Genomic DNA, 15,298 nt, shown 5'->3' on the forward strand with positions numbered 1-15,298 from the left:
TAAAGATGGTCAGTCTCGTCCATTTCTGCATGCTCGTGTTTGTTTTCATACATAGATGCTAGCGGAGCTTCCCCAAACAAGGTTGACTCTGGCATGAACCCACCCCCCCCCCAAAAAGAAATCCATCCATCTCCTCTGGGAAAAGACCCAATACAAGCACGCTGCCCAGCTTTTGTGTCAATATTCGGAGGGAAAACATAACATTGCTATTCCAGGTGTAAATCCAAATGATGTAATGGGTAAATAATTCCCATAGAATGAATATATGCATACCACGGTTACCTTGGCGTCACACGTCTGTTTTTAGCAAGTGTTAGGCAGACAGAAGGTCGGAAGGAAGAACTGAGAGAGGAGACAAGGAGGAGTCAGGCGGGTCTGTGTATCTCATGCTTGGTCGAACATGGGCCTCTATTAACAATGTGAGATTTTCCTTTTTTTCACCACCCCACCTACAACATAGGCTTACTCCATCACATCTTGTACTCTTTTACATGCTGCAGTCACTGACTTGGCAAGACTGCGGCAGTGAGCCATAGCAGAAAGACATAGTTTTTACCTGTAGAGTTCAGCGTGTTACATTCTAGGGGGGGAAAAAACATCTTGGTATTTTCAGAACTCTTTAGCTGCTGATTTTTGGACCTTCTGCTGACATCCTGCTCCAAGTGAAATAAGCGGAATACTGTTCAGGGAACAACCAATTATGCCAAAGTCATGGGTAGTGCTCATTTGGCTGAGTGGCACATTTTTATCTGGACAAAGCATGTCTCATGACAAAAATGTAAAGCTGGAATCCGAGTCACTTCAAGTCGACCAAACAGTAACCCCAGAAACTGGGATTGAAACCTGGAGGAAACTCTCCGATTCTGGAAAGTCTTTCCCTTCAGGTAAGTTCTGTTCTATTCTTGTACTATTCCAAAGGATAGGATAATATCATGATGAGAATGTTTCAAAAGACATTTCAAGTTTTTCAAAGGTGTGGGACAAGGAGACAAACACATTCTGATGCCGACAGAAGAACAGCTCCAGAACCCCCAAAACCTGAAGGCTGATAGACTAAAGAGAGATGCTTGGTGGAAGAAGAAACACGCAGCGACAGTGAACTCCTTTGCCTATGAAATAGTAAGACATGATACCTACTTTTCTGCCTGTTTCCATCGAAACGTAGGCTCCTCATTCGGTAGATGTCCACAGTCGAATGAGGATGCTCTTTCAACACCTGCATTTAGAAAGCCATGTCACGTTTTTCAAAATTTTACTTTTGATCATTTTCTGGAATGTTCTCAAGAAAAACAGGTGATCAACTATCATATCATGTGATTTGTCCGGCTCAATTGTCATTGTGACATTTTATATGATACAGTATTTTGTTTGCCATGCTGAGGCAAAAACAAACAAAAGCAGTTTAATTTTGTCTGTTGTATTTGATATGTACATTATTCATGGGCAAGGGGTCATTTTTGAGTTGCTCAGGAGAAATTTGGTATTTAAAATTATGCTATATTCAGAAATGCCTTCTACAACTTTACAACATGATTGTTTCTGTTTTTGTGCATCTGTTATTTGAAATTAAATTTTTTTTGGGGAAAAAAATCTTCAACTCCGGAATGACAAAAACGTCATTATTTGGTGTTTGTTCGCTGGTCTGCGATGTAAAGTGAAGTTTGAGAAACACACTGCTATATTGTTAGGCAGGATTAGGGCGACCCCTGGCGGTATGGAGGATGAACAAAAAAGGAGAGAGGGCGAGCAGCATCTCAATGGCTTTACTGGAGGAGTTTCATTCTGAGAAGAGGCAGATAATGGATCAAGAGAAAGCACAGGAGGAAGAGGAGGTGGAGCAGGAAGATGATGACGATCATGACGATGACGAAGACGACGAGGGCGATGATGATGATGATGATGATGACGACGACGAAGATGATGATGATGATGATGATGACGAAGACGAGGAAGATGAGGAAGAGGTTCAAACTTATTAAATAAATGAGTTGTGTTTAATATTTAGTGATGCACGTTGCTGACTTGTTTGTCTCAGGAAAAGGAGGTAGATGAGCAGGAGGACGAGGAGGAGGAGGAGGAGGAGGACGAGGAGGAGGAAGAAGAAGAGGTAACTGAAGCTCCTGGCTATCAGACTGAAACAAAGAGCATCTCACCAGATCCTCCTGTGGGTCAGTGTCAGACTGACAGCAGTGAAATCATCTGCAGAGATGTTGGCATGACTCACCTGCCAATCATCCACAACCCGGAGGCCAGGAAGCTAGATGTGGGAGGTGTGTTGCTTTCAATTCTGAATTTATCATTGGACTATCCAGTGCTGCTCCTTTCCTCATTGTTTGGGGAAAAGTTTAATGAATGAATTACGGCCCCACCTGCTTCTCTACAGTCCATAGCACATGCTGGCAAATGTCATGTTTGGAAATATAAACCAAGAATGTGATGCTCGGACATTTTCACTCCAATTTAATGCTAAAACAAAGGTTCCAGCAGATAAGCAAAGAAGTATTTTTGCCTGCATTTCAATTGCATTCAAAGATCCATCCGTGCATTTTCTAGAGCACTTATGGTTGCAAGTGAGCTGGCGCTTTGACTTTGGGTGAGAGGCGTGGTATACATATAGATCCCAAGGGCACATAAAGAGAAACATAAAGAAGCAATCACACCGATAGTCTTGAGTAGTGTTGCTCATTATGCTAGTCAAGATCGACCGGTAGCTCATACTGGCCCCTAGTCGATCACGAGGGGTGAACAGGGAAAAAAAAAATATATTTGTCAGTCTATGTGCATGTTATTATTATATTTTTGTGTTAATACAGACTGCACCCTGATCATCCTATAAGTCCCACTTTGATCAAAGTTTTAAAAATAAATAAATAAAGCAAGTCACGCTAAACCTACAGTGTCATGTGACCAGCATCACCCGTATTTGTTAGCGCTTAGCAGTCTGCAATTGCAGCTTATGATCAGAGCTGCTGAGAGCTTTTTTTTTTTTTTTTAAATTATTATTATCATTCAAACTTCTATATGTGTACAATTCACCGATGGCACTTGCAAAGAATGGCAATCTGAGAGCTTTTTTATTTTTTATTATTATTATCATTCAAACTTCTATATGTGTACAATTCACCGATGGCACTTGCAAAGAATGGCAATCTGGAGGGTCGAGAGAAGCATTTTAAAATGCTATGCGTGAGCTACGGTAGTTAACAGGCTACAAAAGTGCGTCGCATGCTTTCGCGACAGGTCTCTCACAAAGGTAGGCAGTGATTTTGTATTAACAAACTCATCAAATCTTGTGTGTACTTTATTTTTCTGTTTCGTTCATCTTAGGGGCCATTACGACTGTTGCTCACCAGTGCATGCGTGTGTAAGTGTGTGCATTGCGGGCGTGCGCGGTATCGGATCGATCGCGGGAGTTTGGTTGATCAAAAGTAGATCTTAGGTAAAAACAAAAAAAAATTGGGCACCCGTGGCCTTCACTTCACCTGTCAATGGAGGAAGGAAAATGGAGTAACCAGAACAAGCATTGAAGCACATCTACAGAATGTATGAATTGGAGTCTCTTTCATTGTGTTGTTTTTTCTTCAATTGCATTTAATACCGACGCTAATAATGACATTCAGTTGTGTGAAATCTGTAAGTTCTCCGTGTTCTCGGGCAACAAAATATTCCTCTGGATGAATGTCGGAAAAACAGCTGACAGACACACTGAACAATATCTTGTTGTTGAGCTATGTTTTCCAGAGGTGTAGCTGTAATGGCCCTGTGTCCCAATTCTTTCGTCTGCATAATGCAACTGTATCACATAAACTCATATCCTGCATGTTTGTCTCACCAAGAGAACAACATTCGAGTCATTCCTCCAGACGTTTTCTCCGGGGTGCCAAATCTGGAATCCCTGGACCTGAGCAAAAACCAACTGGATGATGATTCATTCAACCGAAACCAGCTGTCTGTGAGTAGCCTTGTACCTACACGACTTTCCAGTTGCTCAAAATAGTGCAGCCATAAAAAATGTCCACGTACCTTATGGCTGAAACGTCATACAGTGGAGAATGGAGATCATGCAAAGTAATGATGTCTGGCACCGGCAGTTCCAGTAAAATTGGTGGCTTTTAAAGCCAAGGAGGGAAAAACTGAAGACTGAAAACCACACCAAAGGCAGCTTGGTGATAACAGAGGCATGCTGATTAAGTTATTTCAACGTAGGATGGGCGTCTTTTTACATATAAGTAAGTTTTGAATTGATGTATTTCATTCAAGACAAATTCAAAAAGGTCCTTGCATCTCATTAAAATCAAAGGCAGTCTCAATCGTGTATGATTACAATAATTTGAGAGTAAGTGCTGGGAATCACATTAACTCATCCTTTCTAAGAATAATCTTCGGCCTAACCTCAAATTGACCACAGGCCAAAGGCACACAAAGATCCTGACCACGCTCAAGCGGCCGACTTCTTTTCGACCAATCGTCGCACACCACTATCTGACGCCATTGGCTACGCAGACTTGTTGGAAAACAGCTGCAGCCAATGACGTGGAGGAAAGGAAAACTATTTTGGGGGGATTTTTTTTTTCCATCCCCTGCTTGCCCGCTCACATCCCAGTAATGACAGAGGACTGATGGACTGGCTCGAGGGACACTGTGATGGATTCAGTCCACAGCTTTTAGATGACAAGCATCAACCACGGCGGCTTTCGCTCAATGCCACATTGATAGGCTGTACCAAAAATACGACATGATAGATGGGATGGAGGACTTGAACGTTGGCATTCTTTCACTTGGTTCAGTTCTTTGAACTCTGTAATTCCATTTTCAGGAGGAAAATGATGGGAATTGAAGACAAGCATCTATTTTGTGCGTTGGCCGTTCCACTGCTCTTTTTGATGTGTGCTCTTTAGAACTTGACCTCTCTGAAGAAACTGAACTTGGATGGCAACCAGCTCACAGTGATCCCCACTCTGCCCCCGGCTCTTGAAGAACTGAGCGTCAACAACAACAACCTCCACACCCTCTCCCCTCATTGTTTCGCAGGTAGACATTGTGTCTCGGTAAATTCAACCGCAAAACAAGCCTCCATATTCAAAGTGCGTACTGATGAGAGGTTTGCTGCCATTAGGGTTGACAAACCTGTTGAACCTGGAGATGGAAGGGAACAGCCTGCACGAGAGTGCTGTGTCACCCCAAGCATTCAAACCACTCAAGGGGCTTCGTCACCTCAACCTGGAGAACAACCGATTCCGCTCTCTGCCCCCAGGTCTTCCCCGCTCTCTGCAGGTACAACCCTTCTTCTTTCAAAAAGTTCAAACGCTACCACCACAGTTACAATCGATTAGGATTTTTTTTTTTCATTACAGTTTTTTTAGAGCAGGTTATGGTTGTTTTCATTCCATTTTTTGTGGTTTGAAAATGGTCCATTTTAGTTAATTTTTTTAATAGTTTTAGTATTAGTTTTAGTTGTTTTTTTAGAGTGCATTTCCTTTATGCAAGATTGAAAAAAAACTGATGATGAATAGACAAACAACTAGCTTGTTCGCACGCTTGCTCGCTAGATAGATAGATAGATGGATGGATAAATGAAAACCTTGAAAGGTCATGTATGAAATTAACTGACAAAAAGGAAAACAAGGCACATTTTTGCTCCAAGTATAGTTAAAAAATAATGACTTTTGTTAATTTAAAATGTGGGCGGCCCGGTAGTCCAGTGGTTAGCACGTCGGCTTCACAGTGCAGAGGTACCGGGTTCGATTCCAGCTCCGGCCTCCCTGTGTGGAGTTTGCATGTTCTCCCCGGGCCTGCGTGGGTTTTCTCCGGGTGCTCCGGTTTCCTCCCACATTCCAAAAATATGCATGGCAGGCTGATTGAACACTCTAAATTGTCCCTAGGTGTGAGTGTGAGCGTGGATGGTTGTTCGTCTATGTGTGCCCTGCGATTGGCTGGCAACCGATTCAGGGTGTCCCCCGCCTACTGCCCGGAGACGGCTGGAATGGGCTCCAGCACCCCCCGCGACCCTAGTGAGGATCAAGCGGTACAGAAGATGAATGAATGAATAATTTAAAATGTAGTTAGCGTTAATGACTTTTGTTAATTTAAAATCTAGTTTCAGTTAATTATCATTAAAAAACACTTGTTTTTTAATTGATATGATATCGTTTACCGATAGTTTTAGTTAATTTGTTTGTTTTTGTTCGCTATGGTAACCTTGACGACCACACATTGATAAAGGAATGTGATAAATACTTCATAATTCCTGTGCACCTTTTTCTTTCATTCTTTCATTGAAATAGACTTTAGAAATGGATAAAAATATGATCGAGGAGGTGACAGAAGAGGCACTGAGGGGCTGCAGTCAGTTGAAAATGCTAGGCCTGAGTCATAACCTTCTGCATGAGGACAGCCTTGCCCAACATGTCTGGACCCGCCTGCGGTAGGTCCATTCAATCACATCCACCCATAAACAATGTTTGCCAATCTTTCATGAGTGATGGTAAGCTAGCAAGAGTAGAAAATCTCCCGCCACTAAACGACGAAACGGTGTTTGACTGCTTGATTGTCCACCTCATTGTGCAGAAGTGCAGGGTTTGATTTTGGCTCTGGCCTTCCAGTTTGCATGTTCTCCCCATATCTGCATGTTTTTTTTTTGGACGGCGGGGGTACTTCAGTTTACTCCTACAATCCAAACACATGCACAGTCGGTCAATTGATTACTCAAAAATTTCCGTTGGTGTGTTTGTTAGCACAAATAGTTGTGTGTCAATGTGTGCCCTGCGATTGGCTGGCAACTAGTTCAGGGTGTACCCCGCGACTGACCAAAGACGGCTGGGATTGGCTCCAGCACGACCGCGACCCTCGTGAGGATAAAGTGGTTTGGATAATGGATGGATGAATGGATCCTGTAATTTTGTGTGTCAGGCATAAGGGGGTAGGCCGGTGTCTCTTGTAAAGTTGATTATTAGACTGCCTGCATTTTGATTCATGGTAAAGTTGATGGCAGTTTGAACTTGTGGCAGATAAATTCCCTTCCAAAGAAACACTCACTGACATAGCCTGACAATACATCAGGCTATGATGCATCCTTACACACACACACACACACACACACACACACACACACACACACACACACACACACACACACACACACACACACACACACAAACACATAAAATAGTATTGGTAAAAATTAGAGCTTACAGTAGCTCATTTTGAATTACCATCATCATTGTCAGTCATCATGAATTATGTCAGGGGTTGATGTCCTGCCTGTTTTCCAGCTCTCCAAGGAGCAACGCACCTGATTCAAATCATCAGGATGGTTCTAATGCTGCTTCAGAGCTGGATGATGAGCTGATCATCTGAATCAGGTGTGTTGCAGCCGAGAAAGCTGGAAAACGGGCAGGACATTGGCCCTCCAGGACCGGAGCTGGACATGCCTGAATTATGTTCTTTTGTTTTCCCTCATGCACAGACGGACACACACATGCACACACACACTTGATTCTCAGGCTGAACGCTGACTCTGTGTGTGTGAAGAAGAGCTGCCGTGTGAGTGAGCGCAATTGCACGTCTCAATGTGTGTGTGTGTGTGTGTGTGTGTGTGTGTGTGTGTGCGTGTGTGCGTGTGTGCGCGTGTGCTCGTGTGCGCGTGAGTTATATATAAATATAGTTCATTCCTGTGGGGTTTTTTCCATTGCTCCTTGGGGTACTTCTGAACCTATAGAGAGAGCGGAGGAGCGAGCAAAACTGCATAGAAAAAAAAGACACTCAAGCACATTAGATTGATTATCTTGTGAAAAGCTCCTAAAAGAGACAGATACGTGACATCCCTTAACAACGATGCAGGCTGCAGCCTTTTTTTTTCATTCGATAGCATGCAAAAAAAAAAAGGTTTTCCTACTTGGTAATACAGCAATGGATGGTTTACAACTCTGCTGGGATTGAATGATTTAAAAAAATATCACCATGTCAATCAAACAAGCCTTGAAAATCATGAAAAATCCAGCTGACGCCTGAAAGCCTCCGGTGGCTGGAATGCAACCCCTTGGAATGCAATGCAGCAGGGGTTTCAAAGTCGCTTTTCAAACTCGGGGTAGGATTTTTAATTTTCACACTACTCGTGTTAGGGTTTCAACGTAGGTCTGGGGTTTCAAATTAGGCTTTTGATTTGGGTTAGAATTTCAAATTAGGGTTTACACGAGGTATAAGATTTCCAAGTAGTGTTTTAAAAAGTGCGAGGGCATCAAAGGGTTTTAATTTAGGGTTTCAGAACGTTTAGGGTTTGAAATTAGGCTTTTGAAATTGGATTAGGGTTTCAAAGTAAGGTTTCAAACTAGGGTTAGGTTTTCAAACCAGGGATGTGTAGATGGTGGGGCCAACAGGGCGATGGCCCTCGTGTACCCACCTGAAGCGCGGTGCACCGCCCCCATACATAAACAAATTATTTTTCAGGGCCATGAAAATGGGCTAGTTGCCCTCTGCATCCAGTGTAGATGGTGTGTGTGAGTGGGTCTGTGCGTGGGTGCGTGCATGCGCGTACCTGCGTGTGCGTGCGTGCGCAGCAGCTTCCAAGAGGAGGATTGTTGTTGTTGGAGGAGAGGGTGTCTGCTCATTCATCTCATGTGTTTGCATCACCGCTGAGCTTCCTGGCCAAGATTGTGAATGCAAATCAGGTGCACTTGATGACTCTGAACTGCTATTTCCAAATGGACTGGCCAATAAATATATATATTCTACAATTTGGCAGCAAAATGCTTGTTTGTTTTTGTTATTTTCACAGGAGACTTGAATTGTTGGACCTCTCTTACAACCAGCTGACATCGATGGCCATGAATCTTCCTCGCCATCTGCTCAAACTGAAGCTCCAACACAACAACATCAGCCGTATCCCCGCTCACATGTTTCGCCACCTGCGGCCTGGCCTGCAGTTACTTGGTCTATCTCACAATGCCTTGAGGGATGAGGGGATTGAGCAGGGATCTTTTGTCGGAACGTTCCGCTCGCTCGTTGAGCTCCTGTTGGATGACAACCACCTGGCGGAGGTCCCACTCTGGGTTCGACAGTTTAAGAACCTGCAAGTACTGAGGCTGGACAACAACTATATCAGGTGGGATTGCAGTCACATTCAATTTTTCTTGCAAGTGAAGTTTGGACCTTTTTCGGCTCTGACGAAGCGATTCCAAAAGTTAATTCTGTGGGGCCAATTAAAAACCGTGTATTTGTGATTTATAAATGTATGATTATTTGTTTTCACAGAATCTAACGAAATAACTAAAAGGAAAATAAACAAATTAAAATTGAAAAAATGAAAATGCTTTAAAAAAAAAAGAAAACTAACTCACACTACATCTTACATTGTGGGAACTAACTAAAATTAACCATAATCATAGCAAAAAATGTCCTTCCTTTTTGTTGTGGTCATGTAATATCATATTGTACATAAGTTTACATTTTCAGATAAAGAGAATTGTAGTTGTTAAGGAATTATTCCGCTAGAAGTAGTAGTAGAACATTGTTGATGAATTTCATCTTGCTATGAGAACTATTGACACTAGTCTCTGTCCTGAACATTTGCTTGTACTTAAAACAAGGAGTGTAGGGTGAAGTTGGGGCCCTGATTCCCCTTGAGTGATTAACAGCACCTGGCTATCTTCTTTCCGCCTCCCACTTCGTAAAAGTCCCTGAAGGCTGCCAAGTGCCTTCGAGGAGTAAACCTAGTCTCAAGGTCTCTGAACCAGCAGATATGGTTTGCACTTTGTCAAAATGCCAACATTGAACTTTGCTTGACTTTCTTTGTTTCAGGTTTTTACATACGGGGAAGGACTGCCCGCCCCTACTTAACATAATTAACATACTATGCCTATATGTACGTGTGACTGAAGTTGCTCTGGGCTTCCTGATGAAATCTGAGACTCACAGGAGCCCGAATCGATTCGTGTTGCGTTGCGATAAACTGAAGAAAAGACTACGTGGTGTTGGGTCTTCTTCCACCTTATAGAGAGATAAAAGAATCTGTAACCAAGGAAGGGCCAAGAGCAAATCGACAGCTCCCATTCCTCAACATAGTTTATTGAGTGACTTTTTAAAAATATCTTGCACTTGACAAATACTCCATATAAAGTATTTTAAAAAACTAAAACTAACATAAAAACTAATTAACCCTTGGGTCCTTCAAATGAAAAAAACCCTAAGTTACGCATTTTACAATTTTTGTAATGATGTATTTTTTTGTTATACAAACATTCTTTTTTTTTCAAACACTCAAAATGTTCAGAGGCATCTGTGCTATCCATAAATATATAGTTTTTATTAGTTCTTTGGGATTTTTTATTCTTTATGTTTTGCAAAAGGAAAAAAAAATTGTGTCTGGAGGTCCCAACCAAACCCTACTAACAATCCCGACCGGACGTGTTCATGTAAAATGCATTGGTTTGAAGCCTCCTGCAAAAAGGCAAACTCATTTGCGATCCTCTGGCGCCACCTAAAAGTTGCACAATTGGAATGACCTCAACCCAACAATGTGGCATGCATACGTCTGTCCAAGCGAAAACAAAGCGATTGACGTAAAAATCGCGTGAAATGCATGTTTACACATTAGGTTTACGATGCATTCAAAAATATGAATTATAATGGGTCTCTATGGTGCAAAATATGTAAATTGTGAATATTACGGAATCAAAACCTTTTTTATTATTGCTGCAATGCCTGAGAATTATCAGCCGGTGACGTCATGAAATTTAGGCCATTTTAGAACCCCCCATACGTTTCAGCTCTCTTGTGTTTTTCCCAATGCCTTTGCCTTTGATTCAAAGACATAATTTTACATTTATCGCAAGCGGTGGACTACGAGGGTTAAAATGAAACTGAAGCGAACAAATTTAGAAAAAATAAAAGACATTAAAAAGTATACAAACCTGCTTGAAGAAAAAAAAGTACTGGTAACTGAAAAACAAAAGTCAAAATGAAATAAAAACCATCAAGAGAAATCCCAAACTATTCTAACCCTGGGTTGTATTTGTTGCATGTTGTGTTTTCAGGCAGCTCAGGCGCTGGGCAGTGTGTCATCCCCAAAATTTGGGCTCCACCTTGGCGTCAGTCCACTTAGAAAATAACCTGTTGGTGGCTGAAAAGATTCCCTCCAATGCCTTCGCTTGTCTCACAGATGCTGAAGGACTTGTTATCTATCCTCAACGAGGGGCCTTACCAGAAATTTCGACGTCAACATGATCTCACTAGAATGTAGTATGAAACCTCCAGAAAAAAAGTGAGGAATGCTCAGACTGAACAATTACCAGTAGCGAGGGTGGAATCTACTCAAGACAACTAAACAAAAAGAAAAATGCTCTGGATGTGTTGACATATCTACAGAGCAGTTCATCTGATTCCGAAGAATCAATGCTGTGGCAATATATTAAAGAGAAAAAAAGAGCACATTCAAATATTTGAAAAAAAAATCAATTGAAATCATTTTTGCGGGACGGGGGAGCCCATCAGTTTTTCAGTTAGCATATTAAAGTAGTTAGCGTAGCTCTATCCTTCCCACCACATAACATGCTCCATTTGCACACATTGTAAGTCGCCGTTGCATTGTCTCCGCTTTCCACGTCAAAATATTTCCACACTGGGAACCGTATCATTGATAAGTGACGCTAGTTAGCTTCTCGCAGCAACAGCTACCATTACTCTGTGTGTGTATGTGTGTGCGTGTGTGTGTGTGTATTTGGATTATTTTGTTGCTTTGTAGCCATTAAAAATGAAAAATAAAGTGGAAAAAAAAGACATAAAACATTTTAAAGACATGACTTTTTCCCCCTGATTCCGGTTAGCTACAAATGATGTTATTGGGCCCGATTTTTGATCACATGATCGGGACATCCCGAAATGCAAGATGTTTTCCTCTTGGGCAGTGACATGCTTCTCAGTGACATGTAAACACAAAAGAACATCATAGAGCTCAACTATCTCCTTCTGCCCTTTACAAAACTTTACAGGGATGCCAATGTCGGCCATTGAGTTTGTATTTTGCTTTCACTACCTCTGATAAACTTTCGTGTCCAACCTTTTTTAATTTTTTTTTTTTTAAAGAATGGAATGTCAATGTGTGTGTATTTGTCTTGTTGGACAACATTTTTCTTGAATGAGAAAATGCTCTACAGTGCGTTCGATTTGTCAGCAACATCATTGCTTTAGTCCCTCCTTTTACTACTTTTTGTCTCACGACAACCATACAACTGCCATTTCGGAAGAGCCTAATCTGTATGATGTGAGTGGAAGCTTGGCCTCTCATTTTTCAGCTTTTTGCCATTTGGCTTTGTGGAATCGTGTCGAATGTGTTTCTGTTTTGGTTCGGTGACCATGTCGCCCTGTGTCAGTGCGTGGCTTGTCTCCTAATGACTGTCACCCGTTTCTCCGCTGTGATTAGTCCTCTTGTACTTAGAGTTTCTCTTTTTGTTCACTTTTATTGGTTCATTGCCACTGTTGTGTGCATGTTTTTTTCTTTTTTTTTGCATTTGAGACCCCTGACTCATGCCTCAATGTCGACATTTCGTAATGCTCATATAAGGGAGAGCTACCATTGGAGCAATCTGGGTCCAAGAGGAAAAAAAGCATTTTAATTGTCTTGAATTGAGCAAGAATTCACCTGGAATCTCTTATATATTTCCTCATTACTGGTACTCAGTCCAAGAAAAATCACACGTATCGGTTGACATTGTAATTAGCCGATACACGCTCAATCAAACAAATACTTCATGTGGGCAGAAGCTGCTCTGCAAATCGGTTTTGACATGCCACCATGACCTCTGCACGTGTCCTCGAAGAGCAAGTCAGAAATAGGATTGCAACGACAAAATGCTGGCTTTCGGCACGTTGTACTGTAAATGCAAGTCATTCATGTTTGTAAATTAGAGACGTTCTCCTGCAGATCCTTAAGTCAACAAGCAGAGCAGAATTGAGTTTGAATAAAGCCGCTCTGAAAATGTTACAGGGCTGCTTTTGTACCGTTTACATTTATACACTTTCTGAGTAAATCACATGTTACATTTCTCGTTTTCGGCCTTGCGCATGTGGCGCAGCTTCCATTCTCCATAATTGTACAGTCATTTTTGCCAACACCAGATTACTGCCGATGAAACTGCTCATTCTCATTTATGCGGCTGTCGCTGCGCTTTCAAGCTGAAGCGAGCCGCTTCACAAAAAAAAAAAAAAAGACCCAAATGTATTAGCACTCATTCCCATCTACCCGTCATTCCACTTTGATCTTAAATCTCGTCCCGTTGAGGTATTTTTTCAAATCTGACTGCTTCGCCATCCATCATAATGTATGTGACAGTGCCCACATCCTATCCAATAAATGTTTAATTTATCATCGCGAACTTGACTGTGATCTGAATTCTGGAATCGGAGTGGATCCACAAAACGTCGACCAAGACAGGTCAATTGACAAAAATGTATTCGAGTAGAAAGCGAAACCGACAAAGTACAAACAATCACGCTGGTAACAATGAACCAGAAGAAATTGCAAGAAACAAAAAGCGCTTGTAAACGACAATGGAGAATATGAGAAAATGAATGGGTTGTTTCACAAGGACAAGAGAAATCTTACATGAGAAAAAAAATGACAAACGCTGCCCTGCATGTTTTCCAAGTCTCCGGGTTGAAACACACTGAGTCCAATGAAAAGGTTCAATGTCAGGCTTGCGCAGAGCTTACTGATGATCTGATCATTTGAATCAGGTGTGTGGCAACAGGGAGACTTGGAAAACATGCAGGACGGCGGCCCTCCAGGACCTGAGTTTGACACCTCTGGAATAGCACAAGGTATTAAATACTTGTTATAAACAAAGGTGGAACTAAGAACGAGACAAAACGGACTATGAAGCGAAAACAAGGAACGTCTAGAAAATTCAGGCTCAAGAGTCGAGAACAAGGCTGGAATAATCCGACAACGAGTTGTCATCGAGGATGTCCTCTCAAGGTGGATGATGATGAGTCTGATGAAGAATAGGTGCGGAACATGAGGGCGCCCTCTGGTTCGCCTTCTTTACCAAAACGAAACATGCAAACATGACAGAGTTCAGTCAGAGAGGCATGGTCCTTTTGGTTTCAGATCGCATGTACATATCATGTATTTGTCAGGAAAGAAAGCTCAAACGGAGACAGGCAGCTGAAAATCTTCAGCGGGAAATGACTTAAGAGAAAAAATAAATTTACAAGTTGTCTTCTTTGTATATTCCTAAAACATGTGTTTGTATTTTTGGACCCCCCCAAAAAAATCCATCTACTTCGCTTTTAAGTTGAGGCAGATTGATCTAAACATCAATTTGCCACGCAGCTGATCATTTCCAGGGTTGCTGGGAAGCTGGAATTTCTGGGAAAAAAGCCGGACTACACCCTGGCCTGACAAGTCAGTCACAGCGAGACACACAAGTTAAACATTCTCAAACTTCCATTGAGTGGGAACTTAACCCAAGATGCCTGCGAAGAATTGGGTGAGTTAACCACTATAGTGGGCATACAGTATTCAATATTCTAGAATGTATTTCTTTTTTTGTGCATTAGAATGCTCTAGTTTATGCTGTAAACTACCAGGGAGGGGCATGGAAGGCAAGATAGTTTATTTCCTTAAAATGAATATGTAAACGATTTCTTGTGTCATTTCCTGTCAGAAGGAGCACATTCAATAAATAAACATTGACATTATGAATAATTTGGCTGGGGAATGAGTAATTTGATGATCATCCAAAGGGCAAATAAGCGGGTGCATTAATACATGGAGGCCCAGGAGAGAGAGAGAAAAATAGCATTTCATTTGGATGCCAAGCCCTCTAGCTCCACACTAACATCAAAATCAACAAAACCACAGGAAGGGAGCAACAGAAAGGGATTTGATAAAAAAAACAAACCAACAAAGAAACACAACATGTGCCTAAATCTACATGATGAGGGCTCGAGGAAGAATGCTGTCTGCAAAGGATTTCATCCAAAATGTCTCCCTGCCAATCTCACAGTGTCGCACCGGGCTAGCCTGCAACAGTGGATTGCCCACTGTAGGGTGGGACAGGAAGTCGCAGTTGAATTAGATAGTGAGGCTAAATATTATGATGTGACTTTCAAAAGGCCAGAACGGTGGCACTCAGATTCAGTGTGCAGCTAGTTGAAGAATGCTTTATGGCTGCTTGTTGGACAAGGTGGGGAAAGCTCCCAGATGGTGCGGCTCGCCAAACTGCCTCATTTGGGTTCTGGCAACTCACAGAGGAAATTAGGGAGCCAGTGGATGAGCATGTTCATCCTGCCGGAACAAAAT

General features: G+C 41.9%; 1 protein-coding gene across 1 annotated transcript; it reads left to right on the forward strand.

Annotated features, from left to right (window-relative positions):
• The first annotated feature begins 260 nt into the window (after window positions 1-260).
• On the forward strand, window positions 261-11,894 carry LOC127595597 (extracellular matrix protein 2-like). Its single transcript, XM_052057217.1, has 10 exons — window positions 261-884; window positions 974-1,119; window positions 1,689-1,964; window positions 2,042-2,270; window positions 3,837-3,952; window positions 4,899-5,031; window positions 5,117-5,274; window positions 6,285-6,424; window positions 8,774-9,100; window positions 11,031-11,894. Exons 1-10 carry the CDS (start codon window positions 701-703, stop codon window positions 11,218-11,220), a joined length of 1,899 nt encoding a protein of 632 aa, XP_051913177.1. The 5' UTR covers window positions 261-700; the 3' UTR covers window positions 11,221-11,894.
• Window positions 11,895-15,298: the final 3,404 nt, after the last annotated feature.

Source organism: Hippocampus zosterae, chromosome 2, assembly GCF_025434085.1.
Source record: "Hippocampus zosterae strain Florida chromosome 2, ASM2543408v3, whole genome shotgun sequence".
Taxonomy (NCBI): Eukaryota; Metazoa; Chordata; class Actinopteri; order Syngnathiformes; family Syngnathidae; genus Hippocampus; species Hippocampus zosterae.

Excerpts from the sequence above, each read along its gene's own strand:
- LOC127595597 (XM_052057217.1), top strand. The coding sequence starts at position 701 with ATGCCAAAGTCATGGGTAGTGCTCATTTGGCTGAGTGGCACATTTTTA. Across the intron at positions 885-973 it reads TGGAAAGTCTTTCCCTTCAG|GTGTGGGACAAGGAGACAAA; the intron begins GTAAGTTCTGTT and ends AGTTTTTCAAAG. Across the intron at positions 5,275-6,284 it reads GTCTTCCCCGCTCTCTGCAG|ACTTTAGAAATGGATAAAAA; the intron begins GTACAACCCTTC and ends TCATTGAAATAG.